The following is a 14,029-nucleotide window of genomic DNA, read 5'->3' on the forward strand; positions in this document are numbered from 1 at the left end:
AATTTTCATGACAAACCATTGTGTGCTGAATAAACGCAGTCATTTGGGAACAAATAACCTTAGAAACATATGTCACTACACTATATTGAAATGTCATTGAAAATTTTGCTATACAACTCACTGGACTGTATCTGTTGCACTCACTCCCTTGCTATCAGATAAAGCCAAAAACATTCTCCGATTTAAATTTTCATGAGCTTCTTTAATGTCAAGATTGGACTTGCGTAACCCTCAAAGATCAGCATTGAGGTTAAGTCACAATTTTTTTTTTGTAGATATCAAATGAAAATTCCAAATTTTTTCAAAAGCATTTTTTTCGGTATTCCCATTGGAATAACTATTGTGGATTCGGTGGGGTATGTGGCTCGAGTTGATGGCATTTCCATGCAGCCAGCTCTAAACCCTGACAGAAATACCACAGACTATGTGTTTTTGAACAAACTGGCTGTTAGGTCTTATGATGTTCAACGGGGTGATATCGTATCCTTAACATCCCCAAAGGATCCTACTCAGAAAATTATTAAGAGAGTCGTAGGCATACAAGGTAAGAGATAAGGACTTTTTTAAGAAGTCGTTTAGACTGGCCTGTCGCATTATAGTTTCGCACAGTTTTGAGTATTGTACAGTTTATCTGCATAAATGGGATACATTTAGGCCACACATATTATTGATATTCCATCGTTTTATGAAGAAACAGCTCAAAATGAGGTGAAATCTGGAACGTAGCACTTTCTACTCGACTATCTGTCTGCTCAAGACTCAAGACAGTCAGGATTTTAAATTATTTATTCATGCTGAATAGCAGGACTGATATTTTTCGTTGATTAATAGTATATTACGGTACAAGAGATGAAAGCTGAAGTTTCACCACTGCTTGAAATTGATAACGAACAACAAAAAGTTTTGGTAGTTTTTGTACCAAGACACTCAAGAATTCCCCACTTGTTTAAACCGGATGAACTCCGTTTGTTCCAACAAAATTTGAGGTTCACATAAGAACAAATTCACGGCTAGTTTCATTGAAATCGTACCATTCTCCAGATATTTCAAAGAACATATTATTTTTAATACACTTTGACTGTGAGTAGCAGAGGAGTCAGACGTTTTTTCTTAATAAAAGTTAAGTAGATCAGATCCTCTTCTTTTGACCCATAGGATGTTGCAGATCTTTTTGATCATGTGCTTACGGGACACCCTGTATAAATACGCTGAAATCCCAAATCGTTAATTTTGGTGTGATTAGCATTTAATTCGTTAAGGATGTGAACATGAAAAGAATGTGTGTATTGTTACAGAATTTAAGAAAATTTGATAAAGGGGGATCTATGGGCAAAGCCCTGGGTTAATTGAAGGCCACATTTAGGGGCATCTGAAAGCGGTCATTTACTGGTTTATCCGCTTCTCGCGTTTTAAAAATAACGATAAGCTTACCTTACAGATAAACCCTTTACTAACAACTTTTTTTTAGGTGTCTTTCTTGGGGTATTCGTTTTTTCGCTACTTTTACTCATTGAAAGTCACTACTTTTCCATAAAGAAACAAAAGGCGCCATTACGTTTATGCTCTCTAAGACTTCACGGTGACGTAGTTCGAAAAATTTTGCCAATTTGTAAATATAGGTACAGGGTGTCTGTAAAATGTCTGTACAAAATCTTACCACATATTCCACATATATACAGGGTTATTCACGCTATACGGCACGAACGTTCTCGGCTAGCCCGTTTGTTTTTTGCAAAGTATTATTTGATGAATCCACAGACGCCTATCGGGTGCACATTTAAAAAATATTTTTGTAATGTGTAAGTGTCCCAAAAGCCCTAAAAGTATAAAAGTTGTGTTTTTCTAAATGAAATACCCTGTAGATTATTGCATTTTTGGATTCTCTGAGCAAAATAAGTGTTTGTTTAATAAGATTTATAATGTCTAAATCTAAAGGTTTTTTAAATATATCGAATTTTATCGCCACGCAAACTTCCGTGACGTATAGCGTGAATAACCCTGTATACTTCTCCATATATATATACACATATCTAACATGATGATTTGATCTAATTTGTCTAATCCAAAAGTAGACAGCGTTTTTCAAAATATAAGGCATCAAAGTTAAGATTATAAAATAAAAATAAAACTTATTTTGTTTATAATTCTTGAGGCTTCTAATAGGTAAGAGTCCGCTTTTTATAAGGTACGTGTACAAACACTAGTCTGATCATAAATAATTGAGCGATAAACCATATGCAATTTTGAAAATGATTCTAATATCTGGCTTCCTCGCAATACAAACGATTTTTTCCAATTTTTTATCTTAACTTTGACGCGCTGTATTTTGAAAACCGTCTCCCTTTCGATTAGACAAATTAGGATAAATCATCATGTTTTGCCCATACCGGGCATTGGAATCGGACAAATTCCGGAAATGGGCCTTAGAAATTTCCCGTCTTTTGGTTTGGGTTTTTTGAAATATTATTTGTTGAACTTTCTTTCCGTTAAAAAATGTGGATTGTACTGCTAGGGCACTTTGGTATTCTTTGATACAAGCACAAATATAAAATTTTGGGGGCACTTAAATTTTGGAACATTCTATACCTATTTCAAAGACGGTTTTAAATATGCAATCAATAGTGATGATCTTTGTACTAACCCTTTTTAAGAATTATATTTTATTCCTTTTCGTCATCAATTCTTAACCTCCAGTGAAACAGAGACATAAATATGGACATCCAAAAACTAACAGATTTTATCTTGCGAACGCCCGAAAATATCTGATGTGATAAGATTATTTTAACTCCACTGTTTTACTTGAAGCCAGTAGACTAATGTAGTTCCCAAAATGTCTATTTTCATTCAATGTATTAATACTTCGAAATGATCCATATTTAAGCAATTATTCCGTAATTCTCTTACTAATAAAATTTCCATCCAATAAAACTTTATTCCGCATATACAAAGTGCCTAAATCTTCCATCAATAACAACCAGAAGGTTGATGCCCTATTGATCAAGGATGACTTTCCAACCAACCATTCTCAGGCTAGTTGGAACAAGCCTTCACATCTAATCCTTCATAAATAAACTTATTTGTTTTCATTTAGTTTAATTCGTTAAGAATTTTGATTCTTTTGTCATATATATTGGAAGCAATGAAACACTCTTGCATTTTTTGGATTTTGTATTGGTCAGCAAAGATTAATGCAGCATTGCAGAATTATATGTGGCTCATTTATTTAAAAAAATGTCTCCTTGCATATTTCAAGCTTAAGTAATTGTTGAATAGTTTTTTACACTTTTAGGAGACGTTATTAAAACTCTTGGATATAGGGATCACGTTGTAAGAATTCCGGAGGGTCACTTCTGGATCGAAGGTGATCATACTGGTCATTCTATGGACTCAAACAATTTTGGTCCAGTTTCATTAGGTCTTTTGACTGGCAAAGCTTCTTGCATAGTGTGGCCTCCTTCTAGGTGGCAAGTGATATCAAGCGCTCTACCTGCTTCCAGAGTTCCTTTAAATATTAAGCCTATAATAAGGGGATTCTAACAAATTGCTAAGTAAGTAGATAATTCACTAATACATTTCAGTGTGTAAGTTTAGACGGGATTGAAAGGACAAAAGACGCAATCAAAAATAATAAAAGACGCAATCGCAAATAAAATTAAATTTTTGTTCACAACAACAAATTTACTTTTATTTTATGTGGAACATCCTTCCTACAGTCCAGACTTGTTCAGACCTTAGTTAAAAGTAAAGTTTCTCCTTTTTAAGAAAAACTTTTAGCTAAGGTAGGTAAAAAAGTTTTTCTTTTTTTTCTTCACCACTGTCCAGACCGAATCCCCAAGAAAATCAACAATCTTTCAGCTATTGTTAGAATCTAAGCAGTAGAAATACATTTATTTCAGAAATTAAATATACAAATAAATAGTACAAATAAAGCATAAAAATGAGGGCCATATCATTGGTAAAAAAAATTGAGTTTGAATTTGCTGGAAATGTCTCCCGGAATGCTTTAACTTTAGGAGATGTAGATAATGATGGATGTATTGAGCTTGTTATAGGAAATAATGAAGGAGAAGTTGCCATTTTTAAGGTACTACTTCATACACAATAAATTTCAAGAACTCGAGCTTTTATACAATTACTTTAAATTTTTCAGGGAACCGAGAGATTACAAACAATATCAGATCTTACATTTATCGCATGTGTAGCAGTTGGGGATGTTAAAAATGAAGATAAAAATAGCCTGGTTGTGGTAACTGCTGATGGTTGGTGTTATATTTATGATGTTCTCAGTGAAACTCCTGATGTTAGCCTGGATGAACCTATTACTATTAATGAGGCTGAGATGGGAGAAAGTATAGATGAAGTAAATCATTCTCTTGCTAAATACAAAATATTCTGAACTTTTATTTTTTTCAAATTGAGGTTTTGGTTAAATTTTAATTTTTTTGTGTATAAACATGTACTTTAAATGAAGGTAGATGGGCAAGGCCAATCTTCCTCAAATGCTCCCACTACCAACACTGAAACCCAAAGTAGCAGTGAGTCCACATTTGATGAAGGGAAAAACAGCTTGAAGAAGGAACCAGAACTGAAGAATCCACTTAATTGTGTTCATAAGCAACGGATACCTGCAAATGTAAAAGTATGTATTATATAATTTGGAGTGCAGAAAAATGCCAACATCCTACTGTGAAGCTTGCAAGTGAAACATTGTTTCAGAATATAATGCTAGCTGATGTAGATGGAGATGGTCAAATTGAAATGGTCGTCGGCTTGACTGACAGAGTCGTTCGATCTTACAGGTTTATGAAACACGCTGATAACAGTGCTGTGGATTTGGTTGAAGAAGGTGATGGGTCAGAGGAGAAACTTTTAGGTGTGAGAAAAGAATCAAAATGGGAATTTAGTTTTTCGTGTTAATATTTTATTAGGTACACTAGTTGCTCTAAACAAGTGGGAATGTGCCAATCAAATAGGATCGCTAACTTTGCATCATTCTTTCGACGGGCAACCTTTTATTTTGGTTGCTCAACCCGGTGGCACTTTTATGAGAATCAAGTGCCAATGTGAGGATGGCGATCATGAAGGTCTTGCAGGAAGCAATAAGTAAGGAAAATAACACATTAAATAATATTTTTATTATTTTATTTTTAATGAGAAGCACGTGAATTATCGAATTGAAACGAATGGTATACTCGGCATCATTGCTCAGATTTTTACGAGTTCCTTGTTTAGATTTAATTGTATAAATCTTAGTTTAAAACAAAAAAATTTGGTGTTTTTTGACGGAATTGTTTATTTTAGGTCTAGTAATGATGTACTGCCTAGCTCTGTCGATTATGAGTTTTTGGGAATATCTAGGATGCGAAATCCAAATATTTCAACCGAAATAATTGGTGATTTAAATTCCTGCAGTAATCAGACAAACTGTGAGGACCCGAAACATTCGGATGAAGATAAGGAGCTGTTTAAGAATCGACCATACGCTTTAGCCACTTTAGATGGCACTATTATGTTGGTACAAGATGAAGTTATATTATGGTAAGTTAATAAATCCTAATTAATGTCTACACATTTGATGAGAAAATTAGTATGTTCTTAGAAAGGTTCCTTTTTTGCTTAGAGCCTCAATTATTACATTAAAATAATAGTGTATGAACTTATATTTCATGGAAATGTTTCTGCTGGTCACTTTTACCCAATTGCATCGTAAAAGTTTATATCTGTATAAATTCGATCAAACTGTTTACCTCTTTTTTAAGGGAAGAATCTGCCGTACAGTGTGCATATAAATCCTAAATTTCTATCAATAAAAGATCGCTTACGCAAAATGACTTTGTTGCAGGGCAATTGCTGTAGATCACCAAATATTCGCCTTGAACAAACTGGATATAACAAAAGATGGTCGGGATGATATTGTGGTTTGTGCTTGGGATGGTCAAACTTACATTTTGGATCAACACAAAAATTCAGTGAGATTTCACTTGGAAGAACCAGTTCGAGCCTTTCATAGTGGATGGTATAATGTGGACGTTGAGGAGCCGGCAGTTACTGCTTTAGTTTACGTCACCTTCAAAAATACGGTAAGTTTTGTTCTGTTTTCTCCAGTTTACATTTCATCTAACAATCATTGAATTTTTTTGCCAAAACCGTAATAATCTAAATAACTTACATAAGTGAATCAGAAAAAAATGGTATTTGCAACTAAGAAATAATGCACCCAAATAATTTTGCAATAGCAAAGCAATATTTCAAGATGTTATTTAGCTTTGGGATATTTTGGCGAATGACTCAAACCGGCCGCCGCCTTTTTGGTCATAAGCTCATATCTCAAAAACCAATTGAACAACAGGGCTCGTTTTCCTTCCCCTGGATAGAAAATTCAAAAAACCTTCTGCCAGGTGTAACATGAGTAAGGAAATGTTCGCAGATTTTTCCCAAAAAGTAAAATTTGATCAAACTTTCAATGGTTAATAGAGTGTATCTGGATTATTTTAATATTTGGGAAAAGTGGTGAATGAAACTAACACTTATCTTTCGGCGTTAAATAGAAAACTTCAACTTGAAAATAACGCTGTGTAAAGTGGAGATTTGTAGAAACAAAACTCAGTTTAGTTTTCATTGTCTGAACGATTGATTTCATTTAACGTATTTTTGTTGAGAGTATTGTTTCTAAAGAGGTTCGCATATTTCAGATTATTCTCTATTACGACATCCCTCTGAAACACATGGTTTGCAAAAAATTCGAACCAAATGCAGCTAAGCTCAGCGAGCTTTTCATTGACAAAGACCGAAACCAGCAACAAGCCCTGGAACATGTGGTTAACATGGACAAGAGGACTAAACGTGAATTAGTAGAGTATCTGTTATATGATGCGCGATAAAAGCATTAATATTATTTGTTTTCTTTATATATAACGGTTTATTGAAAAAATTATACCAGTTTTTGGGAGTATTTATTTAATATACGTTTTTTGCGATAACTTTTTTTGTATAAAAAGTCCATTTACCGATTGTCCCCATGTAATTAAATTTTATTAATTACACTTTAGCAAACATTTCCGATGTCATTTTTGAGAAGATTTTTATGTTCAATAGAAGAACGCATACATATACAAAGTGTGTTTAATGAAATGCGAGTTGAATTTCAAAGAGTATATTTCTGATTGCACAATAGTTTTTCCCACTTGTTTAAGTGTAAACAAACAAAAACATACTAAAAAATACCTGCTTAGGCCTTACAAATTTTTGAGATCATCTACGTTCGCTTAATATTTACAACTCTATTATTATCTTAGATTCGGTTTTCTTTCCAAGATTTCATATCTACTTACATGGCTTACTTTAATTCTTTAAAAGCCAATTATTTTTTTATAGCAATGAAGAACTGACTGTATGATTTGTAAATCGTTGATTTTGGATACACGCGATTGTTTACGGGAATATTTAACAGTGAAACATGTAAGCAGATATGTATAACGTAATATGCATATTTAACTAAAATTACTCTAACAATCACCGAACAAATTTACAGATTACATGCTAAGAGATATGTACAAGTTTAGAAAATTACGAAATATATTTTCGATGACCTTTCACAGAGCTGTTGGCACAATCTAATAAAGTTTCACACACATTAAATTCGTCAAAATTATTGTTATTGGTCAGTAGGTCTATTCGTTAATATACAATTGTATATTTACATATTTTCTGTACCTAATTGATGCTCTATTTTTACTAGACGCTGTAAATTTCCAGAACAGAACGCAAGTTGATTTGTTTTTATGCATCTGTGTTTTCTGTAGATAATTACTGATATGAACTGCTTGTTTAAAAAGTGATAATTGAAAAAATATTGGTGGTTATAAGGCTATGTTGTCAAAATAGGTATAATTGGTTCTATTTCACATACTAAAACTATATCAGCAAGGAACTAAAAATTGTTCTACACATACGAAACATTGATACAGTTTCATTTTCGATCCCAAGTGCTGCTATACAACCAAGCTGAATCATCTCTGTTCCGTCCCCAACCTGGTTCAACGCCATTTTCCTAAAACATAAAGAGTGTATTTAATATTAAATACTTTTTTTGGTTTATATGTTAGTACAATAGTGAATGTTTAGTTCCTAATGTTTAAACGTTTTCTTTTTTTAAGTAATATTTTGACACTGTATTTGGAAAAAATGTATACGAATGCTTAAAATCTTACCCCAAACTGGGTGTGGTTGACTCCATTACTGCTGATGTAATCCATGTTCGAGTAGTAATAATTGTTATAACCCGCTCCTGAATTTGTACTCATTATACTGCCTTGGGACGATGCTCCCCATCTGGGTTGATCTATGGAGAAAGCGTCTATAGCCGCCGGTGACCATATACTGGAATTTACCGTATTGCTGTAGGCAGTTGTAGCAATCTGAAAAATTATAATTAAAAATATATTTTTGTTCAAAAAAATTTATCAATTTCATTTAATAAAATAATAAAAAATTTATCAGCTGATCATTTTGGAAATCATCAAACACATTTTTGTATCTTCAAGCAAATCATTTTATTTTGAATACAGTTTTACTTATTTTTTGCTAGATTTTATCTTCCGTAAACGTTCAATGGCCACACGTTCTTGACTAATTACTAGATATGTTTGTCAGTTATTGTCTTTTGCCTTGTAATATTATATTTATGTAGGAATTTAATATATATCCACTTTCGTCGTAAAGGCAAAACGACGTCGAAAAGACGCTAATTTGAAGAAAGCCGCGTAAATCCATTTTAAAGAAGTCCATTTAGTCAGCAAAGCGAAATTGTAGGCAGTCGCACTTGTAGTGTCGGTTAATCAACCTTAGACGGTTCGAAAAATCCGACAGTTAAATTGCAAAAAATCACAAAAAAAACTATGCAAGCACAAAAATCTGATTTTTTTCGAAAACCAGTTTAAATCATGAAAAATGATTAATGATGTATAATTAAAAACTGCATTCCAGCACTTTTACATTTTTCAGGCGTTAGGACGACAACAACTTTCCGGGCGAACATTGTTTATTTAACAAAAGATAAACCAGTCTCTGTCTATTGTATTTTTTACTAGCAAAGTAGCATTTGTAATCGGGACTAGTACGGGTGTTTCCGCGAATGAATAGTTACCATAGTGGAAAATATATTGATAATTGAGGAAGGGTTCTGCAAAGTATTCAGTTTTAGTGCTATTGAGTGTTCGAAACATTTAGTGTTTAAAACATTTCGGAACTAAAATAATGGGAGTAGTTACGGAGATGGACTGGAGAGAATGGGAGAGTTTGAATATTCCGGTGAGTGAAAAGCTTTTAATATGAACATGATAAATAATGCAAGCGGCTTCTTTTGTTACTTGAAAGAAGAATGGCCGTGAATGGAAAATTTGCTATCAGTCTTTGAGATAATAAGATAACATACAGGGTGACCCAACTTTAGATATTTATGAGCTGAACGTAATAGGTGAATAATTGACTAGGAGCGTGAATGGAAAGTTCCACATTTTGTAAAAAAACGTACATAATTCAATCAATTTTAATTAGAACCCATTTGAAAATCATAGGTATTTGGAATTGGTTTCGAAAAATTTTAAAAGGTTTGACTTTTTATATCAATTTCCGATACAACCGACGCAACAAGAGAATAAAGTAACACCGAAGTAACAGAATAGCAAAGACATAAAACATATATTAACGAGCCGATCCTGAGCCGCGGCAATATCCTTCTAATGTTTCGTCAAAACATAGACAATCGGGTCTGGACGCCGCATTACATCTGGGTATAATATTTTCCTCGTATGAGCATAATATTTTAACAAATTATATGAAATTCTAATAATACACAAAGCCCTTGTCCATTGTTGAACTGTTGGCATTTGTTTCTTTTCTGATTAATATTTGATCAAGTAAGTTTTGGTTTTTAAAAAAGGAATAAGGAAAGCATAAAAACTGGAACAGTTTTTTGTTTGAAAACATCGTTTTTATCATTAATTCGCGGAACTCGATATTTTAATCACAACAATCTTGAGAAAAAATGGAAAATAGTTTGTGGTTCCCAATTTTTATTATTCTGAATTGCAAGCAACTAATCCTGTTTTTGAGTGTGTTTGTTTATCTGTTTTGCAAGTTTGCTTATGCTAAGAAGAGAGTGTCTCAAAAATACGTCCAATCATTCATATGCAACTCAGGACACGTTTTTAAAAAATTTAATATCTTTTATTCAAAACTTAAAATTTCAGCTGCATAAAACCAACTTTGTCTTAATGTGCCGTTACAATGTTTAATATTTGACTGTATTATTAGACTCTCGATAATCAGACTCATTCATGATGCAGGAAATTTATAAAATTAAATAAACTGAATGATCTTGTAAAAGTAAGCAAATGAAATAATCAAATAATAACCTAGTGAAATTTCTTTTCAATTTATCTTTCATAAGAAGCGGATATTGGGGCATCAATGTGGTACTAAGTTTTCCTAAGAAGTAAAGCTTTTATTGGGTCTTGTATCTATCTAATTTGATGTGTTTATTTTTATTTAATGAAATAAATAAATCTTGCAAAAAATTTATAATTTCACGGAAATTTAGCCAAAAACTCATTTTACTCGAGTACGGGATGTTAAAAAATTGCATCTTTTAATATGTACTCCACCAAATTTGAAAATACTCTTAAGATTCGCAATTGGAGGTTGGAGTGCTGTTGAATGTTTCTGTTTTCCGCATCTCAATCAGAAGTAGAAATTCTCAAATCAAAGTAGGTAATATAAAAAAAGGTATATCCTGAAAGTGGAGGATCAACTTTCAGATCGTTTCTGATAGTTTCGACCGTAAAGGCGAGGAAATGTTAGGTAGAAATATCAATGAACGCAGTTTATGAAGTTGACTAAGTACTCGTACATTGATTATGTCCAAAAACATTTAACTTTAACTTATTTCGGATCATCCGGACATAGGAGATAAAAATTATAAGTCTGATAGGACATCTATAGACTTAGTTAAAATAATGAATACATATTGAAAGACCTTAATACGAATGATTATGTATAAATGAATTATGAATATTATGAAAAATGAATAAATCAGGACTAGGGTACTTACAGCGGGAGAACTGATACCTGCACCCGGACCTAAATGCTGAGGTTTTGCACAGTTCGGACTATCTCTGAGATGTGAGGCTGGATGTACTGAAGGTGAACTAGCCGAGGAACTGAAACGGTAGCAAGATTTACTATTTATTGGCAAATTTTTAATTATTCCATCCAAAGCAATCGTTTTAACCACATACCTCGTACTGGTATTGTTGCTGGTACTGCTAACAGATACAGGAGTAGTGGGCGCGGCTTTAGCTACAACATTTGATTGTTTCGATTTGATTCTTGAAGTTGGTTTTTCGCTACTTGACGTCGCATTTTGCTGTGTAGCTTGCTTTTGCTGTTGTCGACATTTCGCTCTTCTATTTTTGAACCATACCTAAACATTAAACAGTCGATTTAAAAAAGATATTCGAATCAGCTTAATTTTGGTTGGAAATTGTATTGTCTGATCTATGCAAATTTCAAATTAATTTCCCCTTATTGGTACATAAAAGTATTGTTTTATATATATTTTTTGCTTTCTAATAGTGAAAATGCGTTTTACAAAAGAGAGAATCATTTGTGATCCGAAATGGTGATCCGAAATACATACAATATTTTAAGTAAAACAGTGACTTATAAAACCGGTATTTTCTATATCCATATTTTAATTAAATGTTTTCACTTATATGAATTGCAATTGAAATTTTGCAACGATATTAAGGTAGTTTCATAGGTTTAAAAGCTCTTAATATTCTGCTAATCAGTGGCTCAGTTTACAGGGATAAAAAACAACAGAATAATTTCTTACAAACTATCAAGAAAAATCCACGCATCTTTATGACATAATTTTTGGTCCCGTAGTACACTGTATGTATTATTTTCTCTTTAGTATCGACTAGAACTTCAGTACAGTATTGAATCTGCTCCAAAGCCGTTTTTTTTACCTTCAACACTCTGTTCAAACTTAAAAGTTTGCTTGATCCGCTCTCAGTTTTGAGGAAAATAGGGTTTAGCATTTTTTGCGTAACAAAAAGAGCATTTTTTAAGTTAAGCTTTTATTAATACACATATTTTCTCTTCTGAAAGTGTGTTTCACTTGAAAGTTACATTATCACACAAGATAGTTTTAATGAGTCTTATAAATTAATTATTTAATTAATAGTCGAATTATTTGAAATGATAAAATTTTTATTAAGGAAATTACTGCCTAAAAAGCTTCGCATCTAATCTCACTCGGTATACAGAATGGTAAATCTTTGACTTTACTGATACATTTCTGAATGTATGAATTAGGAAGAAAATATTTTTTTATTTTTCAGTTTATGTTTTCTTGTTATTTATTATTTTTAAATGCGGTATGAACGAATAATTTTTACTGTTACTAAATATTTCTCTTCCCAGAAATTTCATAACATAACATGTGACGATGATACCTCGTATATTGACTTTTACATTTTTCTAATATCGGTTGATAGATGCATGTAATTAAAATCGCGTTTTGCATTTAAAAGCCATGATAAAGCGAGAAAAGCATTATTAAGGGAATCTTATTCAATAATATCCTTTACATATACTAAGCGTTTTAAAGTAATATCCGCCTAAGTTATTGATCATAATATTGCATTAGCATCAGGTGAATGTTTGAAAATATATAGTCTAAAAATTTGATAAACTGGCTGTGGAAAACTTAGGAGAATATTTAAAATTCTGCCTTCCCATTAAAACTATGCAAAAATGAGATTTACTAGAAGATTTTATAATCTCTCAATGACTCTCTGATGAAATTTTCAAGATAAGTTTCTTGAATTACTGAATTAGTCAACTTCTCTTTGGAACTTAATTTACATAAAAATAGTTGATATATTTGCAGCCTGTGAAGGACTTACTTACTGAATATTTTAAGTAAAAAAAATCAATTTTACTTAAGGCTTTTTTATAGACGATACAACAATAGTGTAAATGTGCCTCTGTGTGCCTGTAAATAATGTGGCAGTGCAAATAACATCTTTATTCCTCTATTCGAACATAGAAAACATCAAATATTACCTGTAAGTATCAAATGTGTCTACCTAACTAGAAATCGATAGACAGAGTCGTGCTGCAATGTTACAAAAGGAATTCATACAACTGTTGAAAACGAGAACGCTATTGATAATGCTAGATGAAAGCATTCCTAAGGTTTTCTATAGAAAGACGTATTTAGAGGCGTCGAACACAAAGATACCGAGCATAAATAGAGCCAGAGCAGCTAAATAAATATCAGCAGAGAAAATCGACAGGCTTTATCGGGTTTGTAACAAAACGAGGGATGTAGGTAAACGACGAGATTATGATTGATCAACATTTAGTTAATTCTACTTACAAAAATGCCGTTCAGTCATTTTTAATTGAAAAAAAGGAGTTTAACTTCCATAAATAAACGTCGCCACACAATTGCATAATTGCCAGTTGCTTAATAGTGCTGATTAAAGTAACAAAGTCAAGCCGTTTGCCCCAGTGCTAATTTATACACGTCGGAAAGTAAGGGTGCCCCATATACATTGAGGGTACAATCGCTTGTGGGCGAAACGTGCTTGGGCATAATAATAATAAGCCCACGACTGATGGTGTGAAATTAATAGTTTCGTAAACGTTGCTCTTTCTTTCACGCTGATGCATTATGGTGCACTCTGTTGTTCGGTTTTTGAGATTTTTATTGTCGACACACGTTCGATATGCCAGAATTTTTTTACATAAAGGGTGCCACTGCGATGTATGAGGACGAATTTTTCAATACATAAAAGCCACTATGTACGAAGATATTTTTGCAGGCGGCTGTTTATAATGCAACCAGTCTGCATAAAGAGTCAAGAACTTTGATTGTAAGGGCGACGACCCTTAATGGGACGAGTGTCTGAATGGACTCACTTTTCTTTTCTGGAATATTTTTTTACATATATTT

At 32.7% G+C, this 14,029-nt stretch overlaps 3 protein-coding genes across 5 annotated transcripts in view; 2 read left to right on the forward strand and 1 right to left on the reverse strand.

Annotated features, from left to right (window-relative positions):
- The first annotated feature begins 221 nt into the window (after nt 1–221).
- LOC125503223 (mitochondrial inner membrane protease subunit 2-like) lies at nt 222–3,552 on the forward strand. The gene is made up of 2 exons (XM_048663258.1): nt 222–544; nt 3,290–3,552. Exons 1-2 carry the CDS (start codon nt 283–285, stop codon nt 3,535–3,537), a joined length of 510 nt encoding a protein of 169 aa, XP_048519215.1. The 5' UTR covers nt 222–282; the 3' UTR covers nt 3,538–3,552.
- LOC109538815 (KICSTOR complex protein ITFG2) lies at nt 3,431–7,560 on the forward strand. The gene is made up of 9 exons (XM_048663253.1): nt 3,431–3,548; nt 3,897–4,084; nt 4,151–4,360; nt 4,472–4,639; nt 4,717–4,873; nt 4,929–5,103; nt 5,302–5,538; nt 5,843–6,080; nt 6,693–7,560. Exons 2-9 carry the CDS (start codon nt 3,938–3,940, stop codon nt 6,879–6,881), a joined length of 1,521 nt encoding a protein of 506 aa, XP_048519210.1. The 5' UTR covers nt 3,431–3,548; nt 3,897–3,937; the 3' UTR covers nt 6,882–7,560.
- Nucleotides 7,138–14,029, reverse strand: part of LOC125503222 (homeobox protein OTX1-like) — a 10,236-nt gene continuing 3,344 nt past the window's right edge. For 2 of the 3 annotated variants that reach the window (XM_048663254.1, XM_048663256.1), the window contains exons 3-6: nt 11,298–11,482; nt 11,111–11,219; nt 8,211–8,417; nt 7,138–8,050 (exon numbers count right to left, since the gene is read on the reverse strand). In XM_048663254.1, the coding sequence (XP_048519211.1) occupies nt 7,970–8,050; nt 8,211–8,417; nt 11,111–11,219; nt 11,298–11,482 (582 nt within the window). In that variant the 3' untranslated portion in view covers nt 7,138–7,969. The remainder of the gene's footprint in view (nt 8,051–8,210; nt 8,418–11,110; nt 11,220–11,297; nt 11,483–14,029) is intronic. The other variant, XM_048663255.1, reaches the window with a different exon arrangement.

Source organism: Dendroctonus ponderosae, unplaced genomic scaffold (assembly GCF_020466585.1).
Source record: "Dendroctonus ponderosae isolate FM_Combo_2020 unplaced genomic scaffold, Dpon_F_20191213v2 Dpon_F_20191213_139, whole genome shotgun sequence".
NCBI lineage: Eukaryota > Metazoa > Arthropoda > Insecta > Coleoptera > Curculionidae > Dendroctonus > Dendroctonus ponderosae.